Source organism: Bos javanicus, chromosome X (genome assembly GCF_032452875.1).
Source record: "Bos javanicus breed banteng chromosome X, ARS-OSU_banteng_1.0, whole genome shotgun sequence".
NCBI lineage: Eukaryota > Metazoa > Chordata > Mammalia > Artiodactyla > Bovidae > Bos > Bos javanicus.
In genome coordinates this window covers 65,576,369-65,593,605 of record NC_083897.1, presented here as the reverse complement: position 1 = coordinate 65,593,605, position 17,237 = coordinate 65,576,369, and the positions used below count along the sequence as shown (strand labels likewise).

General features: G+C 39.3%; 1 protein-coding gene across 6 annotated transcripts in view; it reads left to right on the top strand.

Moving 5' to 3' along the window:
• IL13RA2 (interleukin 13 receptor subunit alpha 2) overlaps positions 1-17,237 on the top strand; it is an 83,267-nt gene that overhangs the window by 47,743 nt on the left and 18,287 nt on the right. For 5 of the 6 annotated variants that reach the window (XM_061409543.1, XM_061409545.1, XM_061409541.1 and 2 more), the window contains exon 2: positions 16,072-16,198. In XM_061409543.1, coding sequence (XP_061265527.1) covers positions 16,105-16,198 — 94 coding nt within the window. In that variant the 5' untranslated portion in view covers positions 16,072-16,104. Of the gene's footprint in view, positions 1-14,799; positions 15,019-16,071; positions 16,199-17,237 lie in introns of those variants that run through there. The other variant, XM_061409544.1, reaches the window with a different exon arrangement.

The window sequence follows — 17,237 nt, the reverse complement described above, 5'->3', positions numbered from 1 at the left end:
GGACATGACTAAGTGACTGATCTTAATCTGAATCTGAATAGTTTTTGTGTTTTCATTTTCATTTGTTTCTATGCATATTTTGATTTCTTCTGTGATTTGTCGGTTATTCAGAAGTGTGTTGTGTAACCTTCATATGTTTGTATTTTTAATAGTTTTTTTTTTCCTGTAGTTGACATCTAATCTTACTGTATTGTGATCAGAAAATATGCTTGAGATGATTTCAATTTTTTTGAATTTACCAAGGCTAGATTTATGGCCCAGGATGTGATCTATCCTGGAGAAGGTTCTGTGTGCACTTGAGAAAAAGTTGAAATTCGTTGGTTTAGGTTGAAATGTCCTATAGATATCAATTAGATCTAACTGGTCCATTGTATCATTTAAAGTTTGTGTTTCCTTGCTAATTTTCTCTTTAGTTGATCTATCTATAGGTGTGAGTGGGCTATTAAAGTCTCTCACTATTATTGCGTTACTGTTAATTTCCCCTTTCATACTTGTTAGCATTTGTCTTACATATTGTGGTGCTCCCATGTTGGGTGCATATATATTTATAATTGTTATATCTTCTTCTTGGACTGATCCTTTGATCATTATGTAATGTTTTTCTTTGTCTCTTTTCACGGCCTTTATTTCAAAGTCTATTTTATCTGATATGAGTATTGCTACTCCTGCTTTCTTTTGGTCTCCATTTGCATGAAATATCTTTTTCCAGCCCTTCACTTTCAGTCTGTATGTCTCCCTTGTTTTGAGGTGGGTCTCTTTTAGACAACATATATAGGGGTCTTGTTTTTGTATCCATTCAGCCAGTCTTTGGTTGGGGCATTCAACCCATTTACATTTAAGGTAATTATTGATAAGTATGATCCTGTTGTCATTTACTTTGTTGTTTTGGGTTCAAGTTTATACATCTTTTCTGTGTTTCCTGTCGAGAGAAGATCCTTTAGCATTTGTTGGAGAGCTGGTTTGGTGGTGCTGAATTCTCTCAGCTTTTGTTCGTCTGTAAAGCTTTGGATTTCTCCCTCCTATTTGAATGAAATCTTTGCTGGGTACAGTAATCTGGGTTTTAGGTTTTTCTCTTTCATCACTTTAAGTGTGTCGTTCCATTCCTTCTTGCCTGAAGAAGGTTGATTGAAAGGTCAGCGGTTATCCTTATGGGACTCCCCTTCTCAGTTATTTGTTGTTTTTCCCTTGCTGCTTTTAATATTTGTTCTTTGTGTTTGATTTTTTAAAATTTGATTAATATGTGTCTTGGCGTGTTTCCCCTTGGGTTTATCCTGTTTGGGACTCTCTGGGTTTTTTGGATTTGGGTGATTATTTCCTTCCCCATTTTAGGGAAGTTTTCAACTATTACCTTCTCAAGTATTTTCTCATGGCCGTTCTTTTTGTCTTCTTCTTCTGGGACTCCTATATTTGAATGTTGGGGCATTTAACATTGTCCAGAGGTCTCTGAGGTTGTCCTCATTTCTTTTCATTCTTTTTTATTTTTTCCTCTCTGCTTCATTTATTTCCACCATTCTGTCTTCCACCTCACTTATCTTATCTTCTGCCTCAGTTATTCTACTGTTGGTTCCCTCCAGAGTGCTTTTGATTTCAGTTATTGCATTATTCATTATTGATTGACTCTTTTATTTCTTCTAGGTCTTTGTTAAACTTTTCTTACATCTTCTCAATCCTTGTCTCCAGACTAGTTATCTTTAACTCCATTTTGTTTTCAAGATTTTGGATGATTTTTACTATCTTTTTCAAGTCTTTTTCAATTTACTATCTTTTTCAATTCTTTTTCAAGTCAACTCCCTATGCCCTCCTCTTTTGTTTGGGTTACTGGGCTTTTATCATGTTCCTTTATCTGCTGAATATTTCCCTGCATTTTCATCTTGTTTAGGTTACTGTGTTTGAGGTGGCCTTTCCCTATGCTGGAAGTTTGTGGTTCCTTTTTATTGTGGCGGTTGCTCCCTATGGGTGGGGTTGGATGAGTGACTTTTCCAGGTTTCCTGGTTAGGGAAGCTTGCATCGGTGTTCTGGTGGGTGGGGCTGGATCTCTTCTCTCAGGAGTGCAATCAAGTGTCCAGTAGTGAATTTTGAAGTGTCTATGAGTTTGCTGTGACTTTTGGCCGCCTGTATTTCAATGTTCATGGCTATGTTCCTGTGTTGTTGGTGAATTAGCTTGGTATGTCTTGCTCTGAAACTTGTTGGCTCTTGGGTGGAGCTTGGTTTTGGTGTAGGTATGGAGGCTTTTGGATGAGCTCTTGTCGATTAATATTGCCTAGAGTCAGGAGTTTTATGCTGTTCTCAAGTTTTGGATTTAAGCCTCCTGCCTCTGGTTTTCAGTCTTATTCTTACAGTAGCCTCAAGACTTCTCCATCTGTACAGCACTGATGACAACACACTTATGTTACTGGTGAAAAGATTCTCCACAGTGAGGGACACCCAGAGAGGTTCACAGAGTTACATGGAGAGAAGAGGAGGGAGGAGGGAGATAGAGGTGACCAGGAGGAGAAGAGGTGGAATCAAATGGGGAGAGAGCAGTCTAGCCAGTAATCAATTCCCTGTGTGCTCTCTACAGTCTGGAACACTTAGAGAGGTTCATGGAGTTCCATAGATAAGAGAAGAGGAAGGAAGGAGATAGAGGTGACCAGGAGGAGAGGAAAGGGAATCAAAAGGAGAGAGACCAATCTTGCCAGTGTTCAGTTCTCTAAGTGTTCTCCAAAGCCTGGAACACCCAAAGAGATTCACAGAGTTGGGTAGAGAAGAGAAGGGGGAGGGAAGAGATAAAGGTGACCTGGGGGAGAAAAAGGAGAGTCAAAAGGGGAGAGAGCAATCAAGCCAGTAATCACACTGCTAAGTAAAAATGGGTACTGAAGATTGGATTCTTAAATGTAAAAATTGATAACAAATACCAAAAAGCAAAAATTAAAAATTTAGAGTAGAGGTTAAACTCTCAAAAATACAATATTAAAAAAAATTGCAAAAGTTATTAAAAAATATATGAAATTTGCTTTAAAAATAGGGTCTTTTTTTGCAAGGTAATAGTAGGTTTTAAAAAGGAAAATTAAAGGAGCAATAAAGAACGTAAAAATTAAAAAAATTAAAAATTAAAAAATGATAATAGTAAAATATATCTAGAAATTTCTCTGGAGCTGTTGAGGGCAGTATTGAGTCAGTTCAGTTTCACATAGTTCCTTGTTCCAGCTAATACGTCTTCTCAAGGTCTATAGGTCGCTTCCAATGTAGTCAATGCTAACTATAGGGTTTTAATCTTTTGCACCTGTCACTTCCAAAGTGGTTCCCTCTTCTTTGTTTATTTCAACTTCCTCTGTTTGCAAGTCTCTTCAGTATGTAACTTCCGCCCTGACACAAGGGATTGAAGGTGGTCATTTATTTAGGCTCACTTGTTCAATTGTGGTGCAGGGGGGGGGGAACACTACAAACAAATATCACTGGCATGTGTGGGGAGTGCTTGCAGCGCCTGAGCCACATTGGGTTTGCCCCTGATCAGGTGTGTGTGCTTTCCTGGTCTACACTGCTCAGGCTCCAGGTTGCTCTGCAAGGGAACTGTCTAAAGAGGGCCCTGGGTTGGGTGCACTTCCCAGGTCTAAGCCGCTCAGGTTCAGGTTCGCGGGTACTCCATACAGGCACAGACTTGGTTGGGCCTGCGTTTTGTGCCCTTCCAAGGTCCGAGCAGCTCAGGCGACCAGATGCTTGGTGAGCGCTCTCTACCTGTGTGGGGCAGTGCATCTTATCTCCTCCCCGGTCCTGGTTGCTTGGTTTCCCAGGTGCACAGTGGGAGCACCTTCTCATATGTGCCATGTGTCTCCTGTGGGGAGCTGATCTTTGGCTGTGACCCTCCTGGCGGGTGTCAACCATCCAGGATCCCAGGAAGACTTGGTTAGCAGCTGGGAGCCTGCTCTCAGTTTGGTAGAGGATGCCATCTCTGGGGCCGAGTTTGCCTCTTGCCTTCCAGCTCAGGCTGGCGCCTGCCTGCCTCCCTGGCTCCAGTAGGGGATGGGCCAATCCGCTGCTGGCTACCTCTCCTCTGGTATTCACTCAGTCCTTTGTTCTGTGAGCGAGCCCAGCAGTGCCTTAGGTTAGAGCTTTTTGTGGGGAAGTTCTCTTTCTCCCTCTCTTTCCTCTTCCGCCCCCCCCCCCACCTCTGGCTATCCCACAGTTTGGGTTTCTATCTCCCGTTAGCGCCCTCAGATTGCCCTCAGGGCATTCAGGCCCAGTCCTTACCCTAAGCAATGCAGCCTGTGCCTCTCTGTTCAGCCCCCAGTTGCTGGTGGTGGATGCAAGCATCTGGGCTACTTCTCTACTGGGAGTTGCAGTTAGGGGTGTAATCTTTGGGTTTTATTTATTTTTTTCCTCCAAGTTATGTTGGCCTCTGAGATTCCAAAACTCCCCACAGAGCCACCCAATTAGAGGGTTTCCTGGTGTTTGGAAACTTCTCCTCTTTTACAGCTCCCTTCCAGGGATGGGTCTCTGTCCCTAACTCTTTTGTCTCTCTTTTTATCTTTTATATTTTGTCCTACCTCCTTTCAAAGACAATGGGCTGCCTTTCTGGGTGCCTGGTGTCCTCCGCCAGTGTTCAGAAGTTGTTTTGTGAAAGTTGCTCAGCATTCAAATGATCTTTCAATGAATTTGTGGGTAAAAAAGTGGTCTCCCCGTCCTATTCCTCTGCCATCTTAGGACCTCCCTAAATGTTTACACTTTTAATTTGCTTCCAATCACATTTGTATCATGCCTGTCTGTAGTATTTGTCCACCTACAAACAGTATCAAGTTTGGTGCACAAAAACAAGCAAATTAATAAATAAAAAAATAAAGAATATTGTTACACATTCTTTAGCAAATTGGGATGATCATGTTCTTTGTCACAAAACACTGGAAGATGAACTGGGTTATGTTTTTATTTTGTGCTCAGAAATGTTTTGTTCATCCATAAATTCTGGACTTGAAAAAAGTTTGAGTGTAAGAGTTGGCTTGTGCATCAGGGAGAAATGCCCCACTTCTGATAGCCCTGCCGTGCTCAGTTGTTGCTGGCAACAGCCTGGGGAAAGTGTAGCCTTGATGTGACCACTTTAGTGGCTCTAAAGGTGTGGCTAATGGATGTTGTTAGTCAGCTCTGTTCCCTATACAATAAATATCCTAAATAGGAGAACTAGGTGGCCCAGCTCCATGATCATTATGGAGAGGGGACCAGGATTCTGATCTTTTTTTTTTTTTTTTCGCATCCCTGATAACTTTTTATCTAACGCCACATACTGTTTGTGAAAAATTGTGGAGATAAACTGAGGCTATGGGTATTATCTTCTTTCAAATATAATTTCCTTTTGTTTCTGAAGACCAAGTAGGATAAAGGTAGGGACAAATAAACTATTTTTTTTTTCCACTTACATAATTGCTTGTAGTTTATTCCTTTCCTTTCCTCTTTTCTCTGTGCATTTTTTAAAAAAAAATAATTTATTTTAATTGAAGACTATTTACAATATTGTGGTGGTTTTTGCCATACATTGACATGAATCAGCCATGGCTGTACATGTGTCCCACCCATCCTGAACCCCCCACCCTCCTCACTCCCCACCCCATCCCACCAGGTTTGGGTTCCCTGCTTCATACAACAAATTTGCACTGGTCATCTATTTTACATATGGTAATGTTCACGTTTCAATGCTATTCTCTCATATCGTCCTACCCTTGCCTTCTCCCAAATAGTCCAAAAGTCTGTTCTTTATATCTGTGTCTCTTTTGCTACCTTGCATATTGGATCATTGTTACCATCTTTCTAAATTCCATATATATGTGTTAATATACTGTATTGGTATTTCTCTTTCTGGCTTACTTCACTCTGTATAATAGGCTCCAGTTTCATCCACCTCATTAGAATTGACTCAAATGCATTTTTTTAATTGCTGAGTAGTATTCCATTGTGTATATCTATCACAATTTTCTTATCCATTCATCTGTAGATGGACATCTACGTTGATTCTATGTCCTAGCTACTGTAAACAGTGCTGCAATGATCATTAGGGTACATTTGTCTCTTTCGATTCTGGTTTCCTCGGTGTGTGTGCCCAGCAGTGGGATTTCTGGGTCATATGGCAGTTCTATTTCCAGTTTTTTAAGGAATGACTTTTAAAGTTGTTATTCCAAAGTTTGTTATTCAAAGTGAATGTTTTGGGTACACAGTGTTTGTTCACTAACAAGTATTTGGGAACATTTGGGAGTGAGAAGAAGGGTGTTAAACAAACAAAAGAGATTGTTTTGCTAGTTCCAGAGCGGTGATGCCTTTCAAGATACTGCATTGCTCTTCAGCTGTGACTTAATTTGAATAGAATGTAATGTATTTAATAATAAGAACTTTACTTATTTTAAGAAATTGATGACCTGGAAGATTTTTTTAAAGGGTTGTAAAAGCCTGTTGTTGGTTTATTGGATGGAATTATAAAGTAAAAGGCTCTGATCTGCCCAGACTAGGAACAGATTCTGAAATGTGTAAGCTGCTTCATGAATTAACACTATAAACCTGTCAGTTGCCATGGTGTAAAGTTGACTCATTGGAAAAGACTGTGATGCTGGGAGGGATTGGGGGCAGGAGGAAAAGGGGACAACAGAGGATGAGATGGCTGGATAGCATCACCAACTCGATGGACCTGAGTTTGAGTGAACTCCAGGAGTTGGTGATGGACAGGGAGGCCTGGCATGCTGCAATTCATGGGGTCACAAAGAGTCGGATACGACTGAGCAACTGAACTGAGCTGAATAGCTTAAAACCGAATTCTGTAGCTTTGATAGTACTTCAGGAAACTTGTCAATTGGATGAACTCAAGATGTTATACAGGAAACCATCTATAAAAAGAATTAGGGAATAAGATGACTACTTATGTTTTACAAGATTTATTGAACATATTTCATAAATGTCAAGAAACAATGTTAGTACGTAATGCTGACATGGACACAAATATAATCATGTTATTTATAACTGGATGCTAAAGTGGTATTTGTTAAAAGGAGATCCTACCTGTACTTCATTCATCTGCAGTGACTTCCATTATTCATCATGTGCCTAACTTTTTTTGCACTTTTGTGGGAAATGATAGTTGACTAAAGGCAAGCATGATGAATCTGTCTGATTCAAAGTCCTTTTATATTTTAAAGTACACAAAGTCATCTTTAGCATTCTTTAAAAGCTATTCCACTGAAGGAAGTAATAATTGCCACTTATTATCTAAATCAGAATCGACTCATCAATAGTTTATAGACTGATTGTACTATTATTGAGCTATGCATTGATCTCAAAATGCTGTTGGGCCTCAGGATCTGGCAGGTTCCAGGGGTGCTAATTATGATGCTGAGTCATGGCTATACTCCATAAACTATGAATAAATATTTGTACATGTTGGATGGTCTCCTTGAAACAAGATTGCTTATTCAGGAAGCTGGGACTTTTGAGTCACATCCTGAAACCATGGATGGATTCACACCAGATTAACTGATGAAGCAGAATGATGTCCCAGGGATAATTCCTATGAGAGGAAATTGAGTTTCACTAAAGTGAGACGGAAAGACATTTATATGTTAAAAGGAGCATAGTCTTTAGAATTAGATTTGGACATAATTTTTGCTTAAATTGTATAACCTTGAATAATTTACTTAACTTTTCTGAGCCTCAAACAACTCATTTATAATATTGGGATATTGTAATAATAATAGTAACTAGCAACATTTGTGAGACTTAAATGAGTTAATCCATATCAAACATCTGTACAAAGCTTGACACCTGGTAAGAGCTTAAGAAACTATAGTCCCTATTATTATCATTTTCTAAATCCCCTGCTAACGTTGGTGCTAGAGCCCAGATCTTCTAGTCAATGTCTTCTCATGTAAGACCATATAATTTTATCATTTCACCCAAAGACAACATTTAAGCCTTTGCAATCACCTTGAGGCAGGAAAGATAGGCTGGCGCAAGGATGGGCTCCTCATGTATAGGCATTAGGCAGAAGGCAAAGCCACCTCCTTGTTTTGCACTTAATGAGACCATGATGCAGAGAAAAATGGCGTCTAGAAGGAACCCTTTGTGCATCTGAGCAAGAAACTCTGACCTTGAAAAGCATGGAACATGTGCAAATAAAAAAGCACAGGTTGCTGATGACCCTCTAGGAATTTTCACATGTGGTGCTCAACTAGAAAGGGAAAGTTTAAGGAAAACAGCTGTTAAAGAGCACACACAGTGGCTTTAGGAGACAAATGCACAGGACCAGAAGCTGGTACTGCCTGCTACACAGTGCATTCTGGGCCAAACCTCAACCTTCCCTTCAATAAATATTCCACCCCTCATGAAAAAGACCCCCACCCATTCACAGAGCTGAAAATGATATTAAAAGGAGGGTATCAACACCCTGTGGGTATTCCTCACTCAGGAGGATGCCCACACCCTTTGCATCTGCCCTGAATAAACTGCTTCTTTGTTCTCTTTGCTCCTCAGTCTCAGTGTGAGTTTGTGTGTGTGTGTGTGTGTGTTTATTTTTCCTCGGTTTCTTGTGTTCCTTACCCAGATTCTTTTGGACAAGTTGAAAAAGAGCTTGGGCTTTGGTAAAGCTTTTCCTGTATCAACCCTTCTTTTCTATTTCTCTCTATCTGATAACTCAGATTGTAAAGAATCTGCCTGTAATTTGGGAGATCCGAGTTCGATCCCTGTGTTGGGAAATTCCCTTGGAGAAGGAAATGGCAACCCACTTCAGTATTCTTACCTGGAGAATTCCATGGATAGAGGAATCTGGTGAACTTCAGTCCATGGGGTCAAAAAGAGTCATACATGGCTGAGTGACTAACACACTACTCAACCATTAGTTCTCTTCTATTTTTCCCACTTTCTTGTTCTCCTAACCCTATTCCAATTGCTTTGGCTGATATTTTTAGATATTTTAAATAATGTGAACAGAAAGTATCAAATTTCATAACACTGATTTTTTTTCCCCCTAAACGGCAATAGAAATAACGCGGCCATACTTCCCTTTAGGTGGTTTTTATAAGCCACATTAGTGACATTGCAAAACTTCATTGATCATTTTTGATAGATAATATTTGTCTTTGTAACTTAGTAATTGCCTTTTAAAAGAACCTGTGGCCATTTCAGATACGTTGGAAGAATCTTTTTTTCTTCTTTGTCAAGGTAGAGAAGGAAATTTTCTACAAAACCATATTATGTAAGTGATTGCACTATTAGCCTTACAACATATTTCTGTTCCTTACTTCTTTTACCTTTCATTTCAGTGTGGATTTTACAAGCAGTGGGATCTTTTTCAAGTCACATCACTTCTCTAAACCCCAGTCTTAATGATTGTAGATATGTGATACAAACTTTTATACCTACAGATTTGTTAAAATAATTCCATATATTTTTGTAAAGTATAAAACACTTAATAAATGCAATAAATTATTATTACTAAGACAAAGACCAATAAAGGTAGCTAATGGGTCCAAAAGGGTGGTAGAAGTTAGAGGTTAACAATAAGTGCCTTTTTATCAACTGTGCACAAGTAGATTTTGCTGAAGTAGTAGGAGGAAACGTGTGGATTTAGAGCAAGTTGTTTTCAAGTTTTTTCTGAGTAATATGATGCTCAGAAGCAAACCCCTTGCAAATATATAGAACAATTTACTATTCTCTTTCACATACATTATCTCGTTTAATCTTAAATGCAAAACTGCCAGGCTGGTGTCATTACCTCCACTTTATAGATGGAAATTGAGTTATAATTTGCCTCTAAGCACTTTAGTTTTCCAAATTTGCTGGCATAATGAGTGAAGCACTTTCAAAGCATCATCTTTCAGGATTTGAAAGAGCTCAACTGGAATTCCATCACCTCCAATACCTTTGTTCACAGTGAGGCTTTCTAAGGCCCACTTGACTTCACATTCCAGGATGTCTGGCTCTAGGAAAGTGATCACACCATTATGATTATCTGGGTCGTGAAGATCTTTTTTGTACAGTTCTTCTGTGTATTCTTGCCACCTCTTCTTAATATCTTCTGCTTCTGTTAGGTCCATACCATTTCTGTCCTTTATTGTGCCCATCTTTCGTGGAATGTTCCTTTGGTATCTCTAATTTTCTTAAAGAGATCTCTAGTCTTTCCCATTCTGTTATTTTCCTCTATTTCTTTGCATTGATCACTGAGGAAGGCTTTCTTATCTTTCCTTGCTATTCTTTGGAACTCTGCATTCAGATGCTTGTATCTTTCCTTTTCTCCTTTGCTTTTCACTTCTCTTCTTTTCACAGCTATTTGTAAGGCCTCCCCAGACAGCCATTTTCCTTTTTAGCATTTCTTTTCCATGGGGATGGTCTTGATCCATGTCTCCTGTACAATGTCACGAACCTCCGCCCATAGTTCATCAGGCACTCTATCTATCAGATCTAGTCCCTTAAATCTATTTCTCACTTCCACTGTAAAATCATAAGGGATTTGATTAGGTCATACCTTAATGGTCTAGTGATTTTCCCTACTTTCTTCAATTTAAGTCTGAATTTGGCAATAAGGAGTTCATGATCTGAGCCACAGTCAGTTCCCGGTCTTGTTTTTGCTGACTGTATAGAGCTTCTCCATCTTTGGCTGCAAAGAATATAATCAATCTGATTACGATGTTGACCATCTGGTGATGTCCATGTGTAGAGTCTTCTCTTTTGTTGTTGGAAGATGGTGTTTGCTATGACCAGTGTGTTCTCTTGGCAAAACTCTATTAGCCTTTGCCCTGCTTCATTTCGTACTCCAAGGCCAAATTTGCCTGTTACCGCAGGTGCTTCTTGACTTCCTACTTTTGCATTCCAGTCCCCTATAATGCAAAGGACATCTTTTTTGGGTGTTAGTTCTAAAAGGTCTTGTAGGTCTTCATAGAACTGTTCAACTTCAGCTTCTTCAGGGTTACTGGTTGGGGCATAGACTTGGATTGCTGTGATATTGAATGGTTTTCCTTGGAAACGAACAAAGGTCATTCTGTCTGGAAAAGGTCAGTTTTCATTCCAATCCCAAAGAAAGGCAATGCCAAGGAATGCTCAAACTACTGCACAATTGCACTCATCTCACACGCTACTAAAGTAATGCTCAAAATTCTCCAAACCAGGCTTCAGCAATATGTGAACAATGAACTTCCAGATGTTCAAGCTGGTTTTAGAAAAGGCAGAGGAACCAGAGATCAAATTGTCAACATCTGCTGGATCATGGAAAAAGCAAGAGAATTCCAGCAAAATATCTATTTCTGCTTTATTGACTATGCCAAAGCCTTCAACTGTGTGGATCACAATAAACTGTGGAAAATTCTGAAAGAGATGAGAATACCAGACCACCTGACCTGCCTCTTGAGAAACCTATATGCAGGTCAGGAAGCAACAGTTAGAACTGGACATGGAACAACAGACTGGTTCCAAATAGGAAAAGGCTGTATATTGTCACCCTGCTTATTTAACTTATATGCAGAGTACATCATGGGAACCACTGGGTTGGAAGAAGCACAAGCTGGAATCAAGATTGCTGGGGGAAATATCAATAACCTCAGATATGCAGATGACACCACCCTTATGGCAGAAAGTGAATAGGAACTAAAAAGCCTGTTGCTGAAAGTGAAAGAGGAGAGTGAAAAAGTTGGCTTAAAGCTCAACATTCAGAAAACGAAGATCATGGTATCTGGGCCCATCACTTCATGGCAAATAGATGGGTAAACAGTGGAAACAGTGTCAGACTTTATTTTGGGGGGCTCCAAAACCACTGCAGATGGTGATTGTAGCCATGAAATTAAAAGACGCTTACTCCTTGGAAGGAAAATTATGACCAACCTAGATAGCGTATTGAAAAACAGAGACATTACTTTGCCAACAAATGTCCATCTAGCCACGGCTATGGTATTTTCAATGGTCATGTATGGATGTGAGAGTTGGACTGTGAATAAAGCTGAGCACTGAGGAATTGATGCTTTTGAACTGTGGTGTTGGAGAAGACTCTTGAGAGTCCCTTGGACTGCAAGGAGATCCAATCATTCCATTCTAAAGGAGATCAGTTCTGGGTGTTCTTTGGAAGGACTGATGCTGAAGCTGAAACTGCAATACTTTGGCCACCTCATGTGAAGAGTTGACTCATTGCAAAAGACTCTGATGCTGGGAGGGCTTGGGTGAAGGAGGAGAAGGGGACGACAGAGGATGAGATGGCTGCATGGCATCACCGACTCGATGGACATGAGTTTGGGTGAACTCTGGGGTTGGTGATGGACAGGGAGGCCTGGCGTGCTGCAATTCATGGGGTCACAAAGAGTCGGACATGACTGAGCGACTGAACTGAACTGAAAGCACATTAGTGGCGGAGGCAGGGCTGAAATCCAAGTTGATATTTATACTATTTTGTTTGTATTATAACAAGTTCCTTGGCTATATATCTATTGGTTTATTCAAAGATTAGTCAGTCCTGTCAGCTTTTACAATATTGTGCTGTGATTCTAAATTTGCTTTAGATGGCTTTTAGCCCCACCTATAAACTCCCCTATCTTGTGACTTATAGAATCTGTGCCCTGGCCCCCTGGCTGTTTCAGGAATACCTGTTTTTGTTCAGTGTGGTTGATTATCAGACAGGAAGGAAAGTATTAGAGATTCAATAAATATCTCTAAGTTGGAAAGGGGGGAAAGGGGGGGGGGCTATGATAATTACTTACGATAATCCATTTCTTGAGAAACAATGTTATTGGTAAGTACCTGGAGTTTCTCCAATAATGCAGGAATTGTCCCAGCCAATGCTTAGAATGAAGAGTTTATCTAGCATGGCTTTCAAGAGATGGGGAAGGGAGGCTGAAACCAGGAACTAGCTTTAGGCTTGTTTTCCCAAAGATGATTCTTAGTGGAAAACTGTCTGAGCAAAAATGTTGTGTAAAACTGAGTGGACAGAAACAAGAAGTTGTTTGCCACATTGATATTAGGTCTGGAAACTGCCTAGTGTATTGGTTATCAAGGAGTCTGACACTAGGCTCTTTAGGTTCAAATCCAAGTTCACCATTTATGGCCTGTAGTAACTTGTAGGAAGTTGTTTAATTTCTTCTCTTCTCAATTTCTGGTCTTTAACATGGGAATAAAAATATTGCATACATCCAAGGCTGACTGAGTATTAAATGAGATTATGCATATAAAGGGCTTAGCACAGGCCAGTGCCTGAGGTACTGGGAATGCAATCAATAGTAGGAGATATTATCATTATTTTAGATTTTATGATTCATCACTTGCACCTTGCGTCTTCAGACAAGATTTACCTGGAATAGTATTTGGCAAAAAAAAAAAAAAAGATGCACAATCAAAGTTTGTTGAATTATTACTCTGCTAAAAATGTCATGATGATAAAACTGTGTGGTGGGGTTGATGGTTTGGGTGGCGACTGTAGGTTGAGGAAGGTTTGCAGGGAGACTTCTGGAAAGATAGGTGCAGGATAGACTCCTTATAACAAGAAAATTTATTTAGTCAGCAGAAAGGGCTCAAGAGAGCTGTTTTTCAGTCCTAGCTCTGCTCCCAGTAAGTTGTGTAAGCTAGGATGACTCACTTTCCTCTTTGGGTATTTCCTCATTTTTAAAAATAAAATGACCAGATAAGTGGTTGTTAACTGTGGGCTGGGAGTGGGGAGTATATCTGAAACTGTTTCAAATTTTGTATCTCTGCATTTCTATCCCCCATCTTTCATTTGCCTTCAGATCCCTTGTGAAAAACTCTGTCCTTCTGCTAACTACTGGAGAAGGAAATGGCAACCCACTCCAGTACTCTTGCCTGGAAAATCCCATGGACGGAAGAGTGTGGTAGGCTACAGTACATGGGGTCTCAAAGAGTCGGACACGACTGAGTGACGTCACTTTCACTTTCACTTTCCTGCTAACTATATATATAACTATATATATATATAACTATATATATATAACTATATATATATATATATATATAACTATATATATATATATAAAACCCCTCATTGCACTAGTGACTGTCTTGTAAGCTGAGGAAAGAATTGTCTTCACATTCACTTGGGTAAGAAAGTCTAGGTGGGACACTGCTATTCAGGAATTCCTTTTGTGGATTTCTACATAATTGATTCAGGAAGCCAGCTAGCCTATTTCCCATTTTTGCTTAAATGTGTTTAACTGATCCAGGAAATGCTATTTGATGGTCTGAGTTTAATTTCAGTAGCTTATAAATAGAATAGAAGCAAGTTATTTTTAACCTTAGTTAGCTTTTATGCTGTACATGACCAGGGGCTAATAAAATATTTAAGGACAGATTGATAATAGGGCAAGCATGATTGTCTTCATCCTTATAGATAATATGAAAGAATTTGTTTGTCAGACCTATTATTGCCTTGGATCCAAAAGTAACCAGTCTTTTTATCTCTATCTCTAAGAGCATCTCTATGGCAGAAATGTGGCCTTCTGTTCACCAAACCCACTTACTACTTACACATGCCTTAGAAGGCAGCAATGGGCTGCTGATGGGGAGGAAGGAATTGTGGAGAGAGATTCATTGGACCTCAGTAAGAGAAATGGCATCCCCTTATGATTGTATGAGACAGAGAAAAAGAAATAGCATGGTTTTGCTTCAGCCTGGCTAGCTAACTTAAGGAAGACTTAAATGCTGGAGTCCCAAGGGAAAAGCTTTCATAATACTGAGCCAAACATGTGGGATCCAGCATATTAGGGTGGAAGGGCACTAGATTGGGAATCACATCTCTGTTCTACTTCCAGCTTTGTTACTAATTTACTAACTTACTGTGTAATCTTGGGCAAGTCTGAGTTTTACTTCCCAATATATAAAGGAGGATTGGACTAGCATTGCCTCCAATATACTTGCTGGCTCTAACAGTCTGATTCCAAGATTCCATTATGTAATAATTGAAGCCTAGCAACATGAGAACATTACAACTGGAGCAGGTAAGATTAAGAGGGTGGGGCAGGGGAAAAGGGTCTGTCCTGCATAATTAACTTAAGTAGGAGAAAAAAAAAGCAGTCTCTGACTGTTGGGGTAATTGACTTTTAATCCTTCCTGTGAAATTGTTGGTTTTAAGAATATAGACTGAAAGAGAAGTGTAGAACTGGAAGTAATGATTTTTTATGGAAAGGAGAGTATTTTTTGATTGAATAGATGTGTGGAGACATGAATCCTTTTAGTTTTGATCATAAAACCAGTATTCTTCAGTGGGAAAAAATGATTAAATTGTATTCTGTGGCAGTGAATTGCTGTTTTAAGAGAGGTGATAATTTCAGATTTGTCCTTACTGTATGTGATGTGAAATGGTTTGGAGGCAAGAAAGACTGGATAAGGAGATCCCTGATGATGAGATCCTCAGCTTAGGAAGGTGTAGTGATAATGGAGAAATTGGATGGGAGAGGGAGGGGTTCAGGAAGACTCAGGTTTCTGGTTTGGACAACTGGGAAGATTATGGTGCCATTTACTGATATAAGAAATACAGGGAAGAGTAGAACACATAGGAGATTAGATGATGAGGATTTAATGTTTATGAAGAAATGAAGCAAAGTTCTGAGTTATTTGAGGCTTTTGTATATTTGGTATTGTTTCTGAGCTTTTATCAATATTCAGATAACTTTCAAATAATTTTTGTCATAGAAAAGAGTGTGTGTATGTATTGGTGGCTAGTGGAGAATATCACTATGGAGACTAATGATATAATTCCCCCTGCAAATAGATAAGAACACTCAGGTGGGTCTGGTTCAGTCTTCAGGCTGAAGGCTATTTGAGCTCATCATATCTTGGTCATATCATATGATGTATAATGTGTGTGTGTGTGTGTGTGTGCGTGTGCGTGAAATCCGGGGGTTGAAGTGATATGTTTGTGTTGTCTTGTTTTTGCTTTCATAAGGATGAGACAAAAATCTTCCTTTCCAATTATTTTGGTTCCAAGCTTGATTTTTTTTTTTCTGTTTAAATGATTCAAAGGGGCACAGTTTTCCCAGTTCTTGGTGGAAAGCCCACGAAGAGTTCCTAACTGTGTTTTTAATCACATTTAGTCCATATTGAAGTATGACAATGTTAAAATTGTATCTTTTTCCTTCTTAGAGTGGAAATTTCAAGGTATTAAATCTTAGAGAAATGGCTTGCATTCATTTGGATATCAGATGTCTATATACCCTTCTTATTTGCACAGCTTTTGGCTCTACTTTGTCTTCAAATGCTGAAATAAAAGGTAAACCAAGAATGGAGTAGTTTTAAAATCAGAGATATTAACTGCCTTTTCAAGCTACCATATGAAAGTGCATAAATAGATGGATTATTATTGGAAATATTTCAGGGAGCCCAACACAAAAGATACGTTCTTACTAGTCAGCCTCATGTGTAACATAACTGATGATAAAAAAAATTTTGTGGGATAAAAGCCAAACTAAAATATACTTTGTATACCTTTTCATATAATCTTTTCTTTTTTTTTTTTTGGTTATCTATTTTTATTTATTTTTTAAATTTAAATTTATTTATTTTAATTGGAGGATAATTACTTTACAATATTGTATTGGTTTTGCCATACATCAACATGAATCCACCACGGGTATACACATGTTCCCCATCCTGAACCCCCTCCCACCTCCCTCCCTGTACCATCCTTCTGGGTCATCCCAATGCACCAGCCCCAAGCATCCTGTACCCTGCATCAAACCTGGACTGCCAATTCATTTCTTATATGATATTATACATGTTTCAATGCCATTCTCCCAAATCATCCCATCCTCACCCTCTCCCACACAGTCCAAAAGACTGTTCTGTACATCTGTGTCTCTTTTGCTGTCTCGCATACAGGGTTATTGTTACCATCTTTCTAAATTCCATATATGTGCGTTAGTATACTCTATTGGTGTTTTTCTTTCTGGCTTACTTCACTCTGTATAATAGGCTCCAGTTTCATCCACCTCATTAGAACTGATTCAAATGTATTCTTTTTAATGGCTGAGTAATACTCCATTGTGTATATGTACCACAGCTTTATTATCCATTCATCTGCTGATGGACATCTAGGTTGCTTCCATGTCCTGGCTATTATAAACAGTGCTGCGATGAACATTGGGATACACGTGTCTCTTTCAATTCTGGTTTCCTCAGTGTGTATGCCCAGCAGTGGGATTGCTGGGTCATAAAGGCAGTTCTATTTCCAGCTTTTTAAGGAATCTCCACACTGTTCTCCATAGTGGCTGTACTAGTTTGCATTTCCACCAATAGTGTAAGAGGGTTCC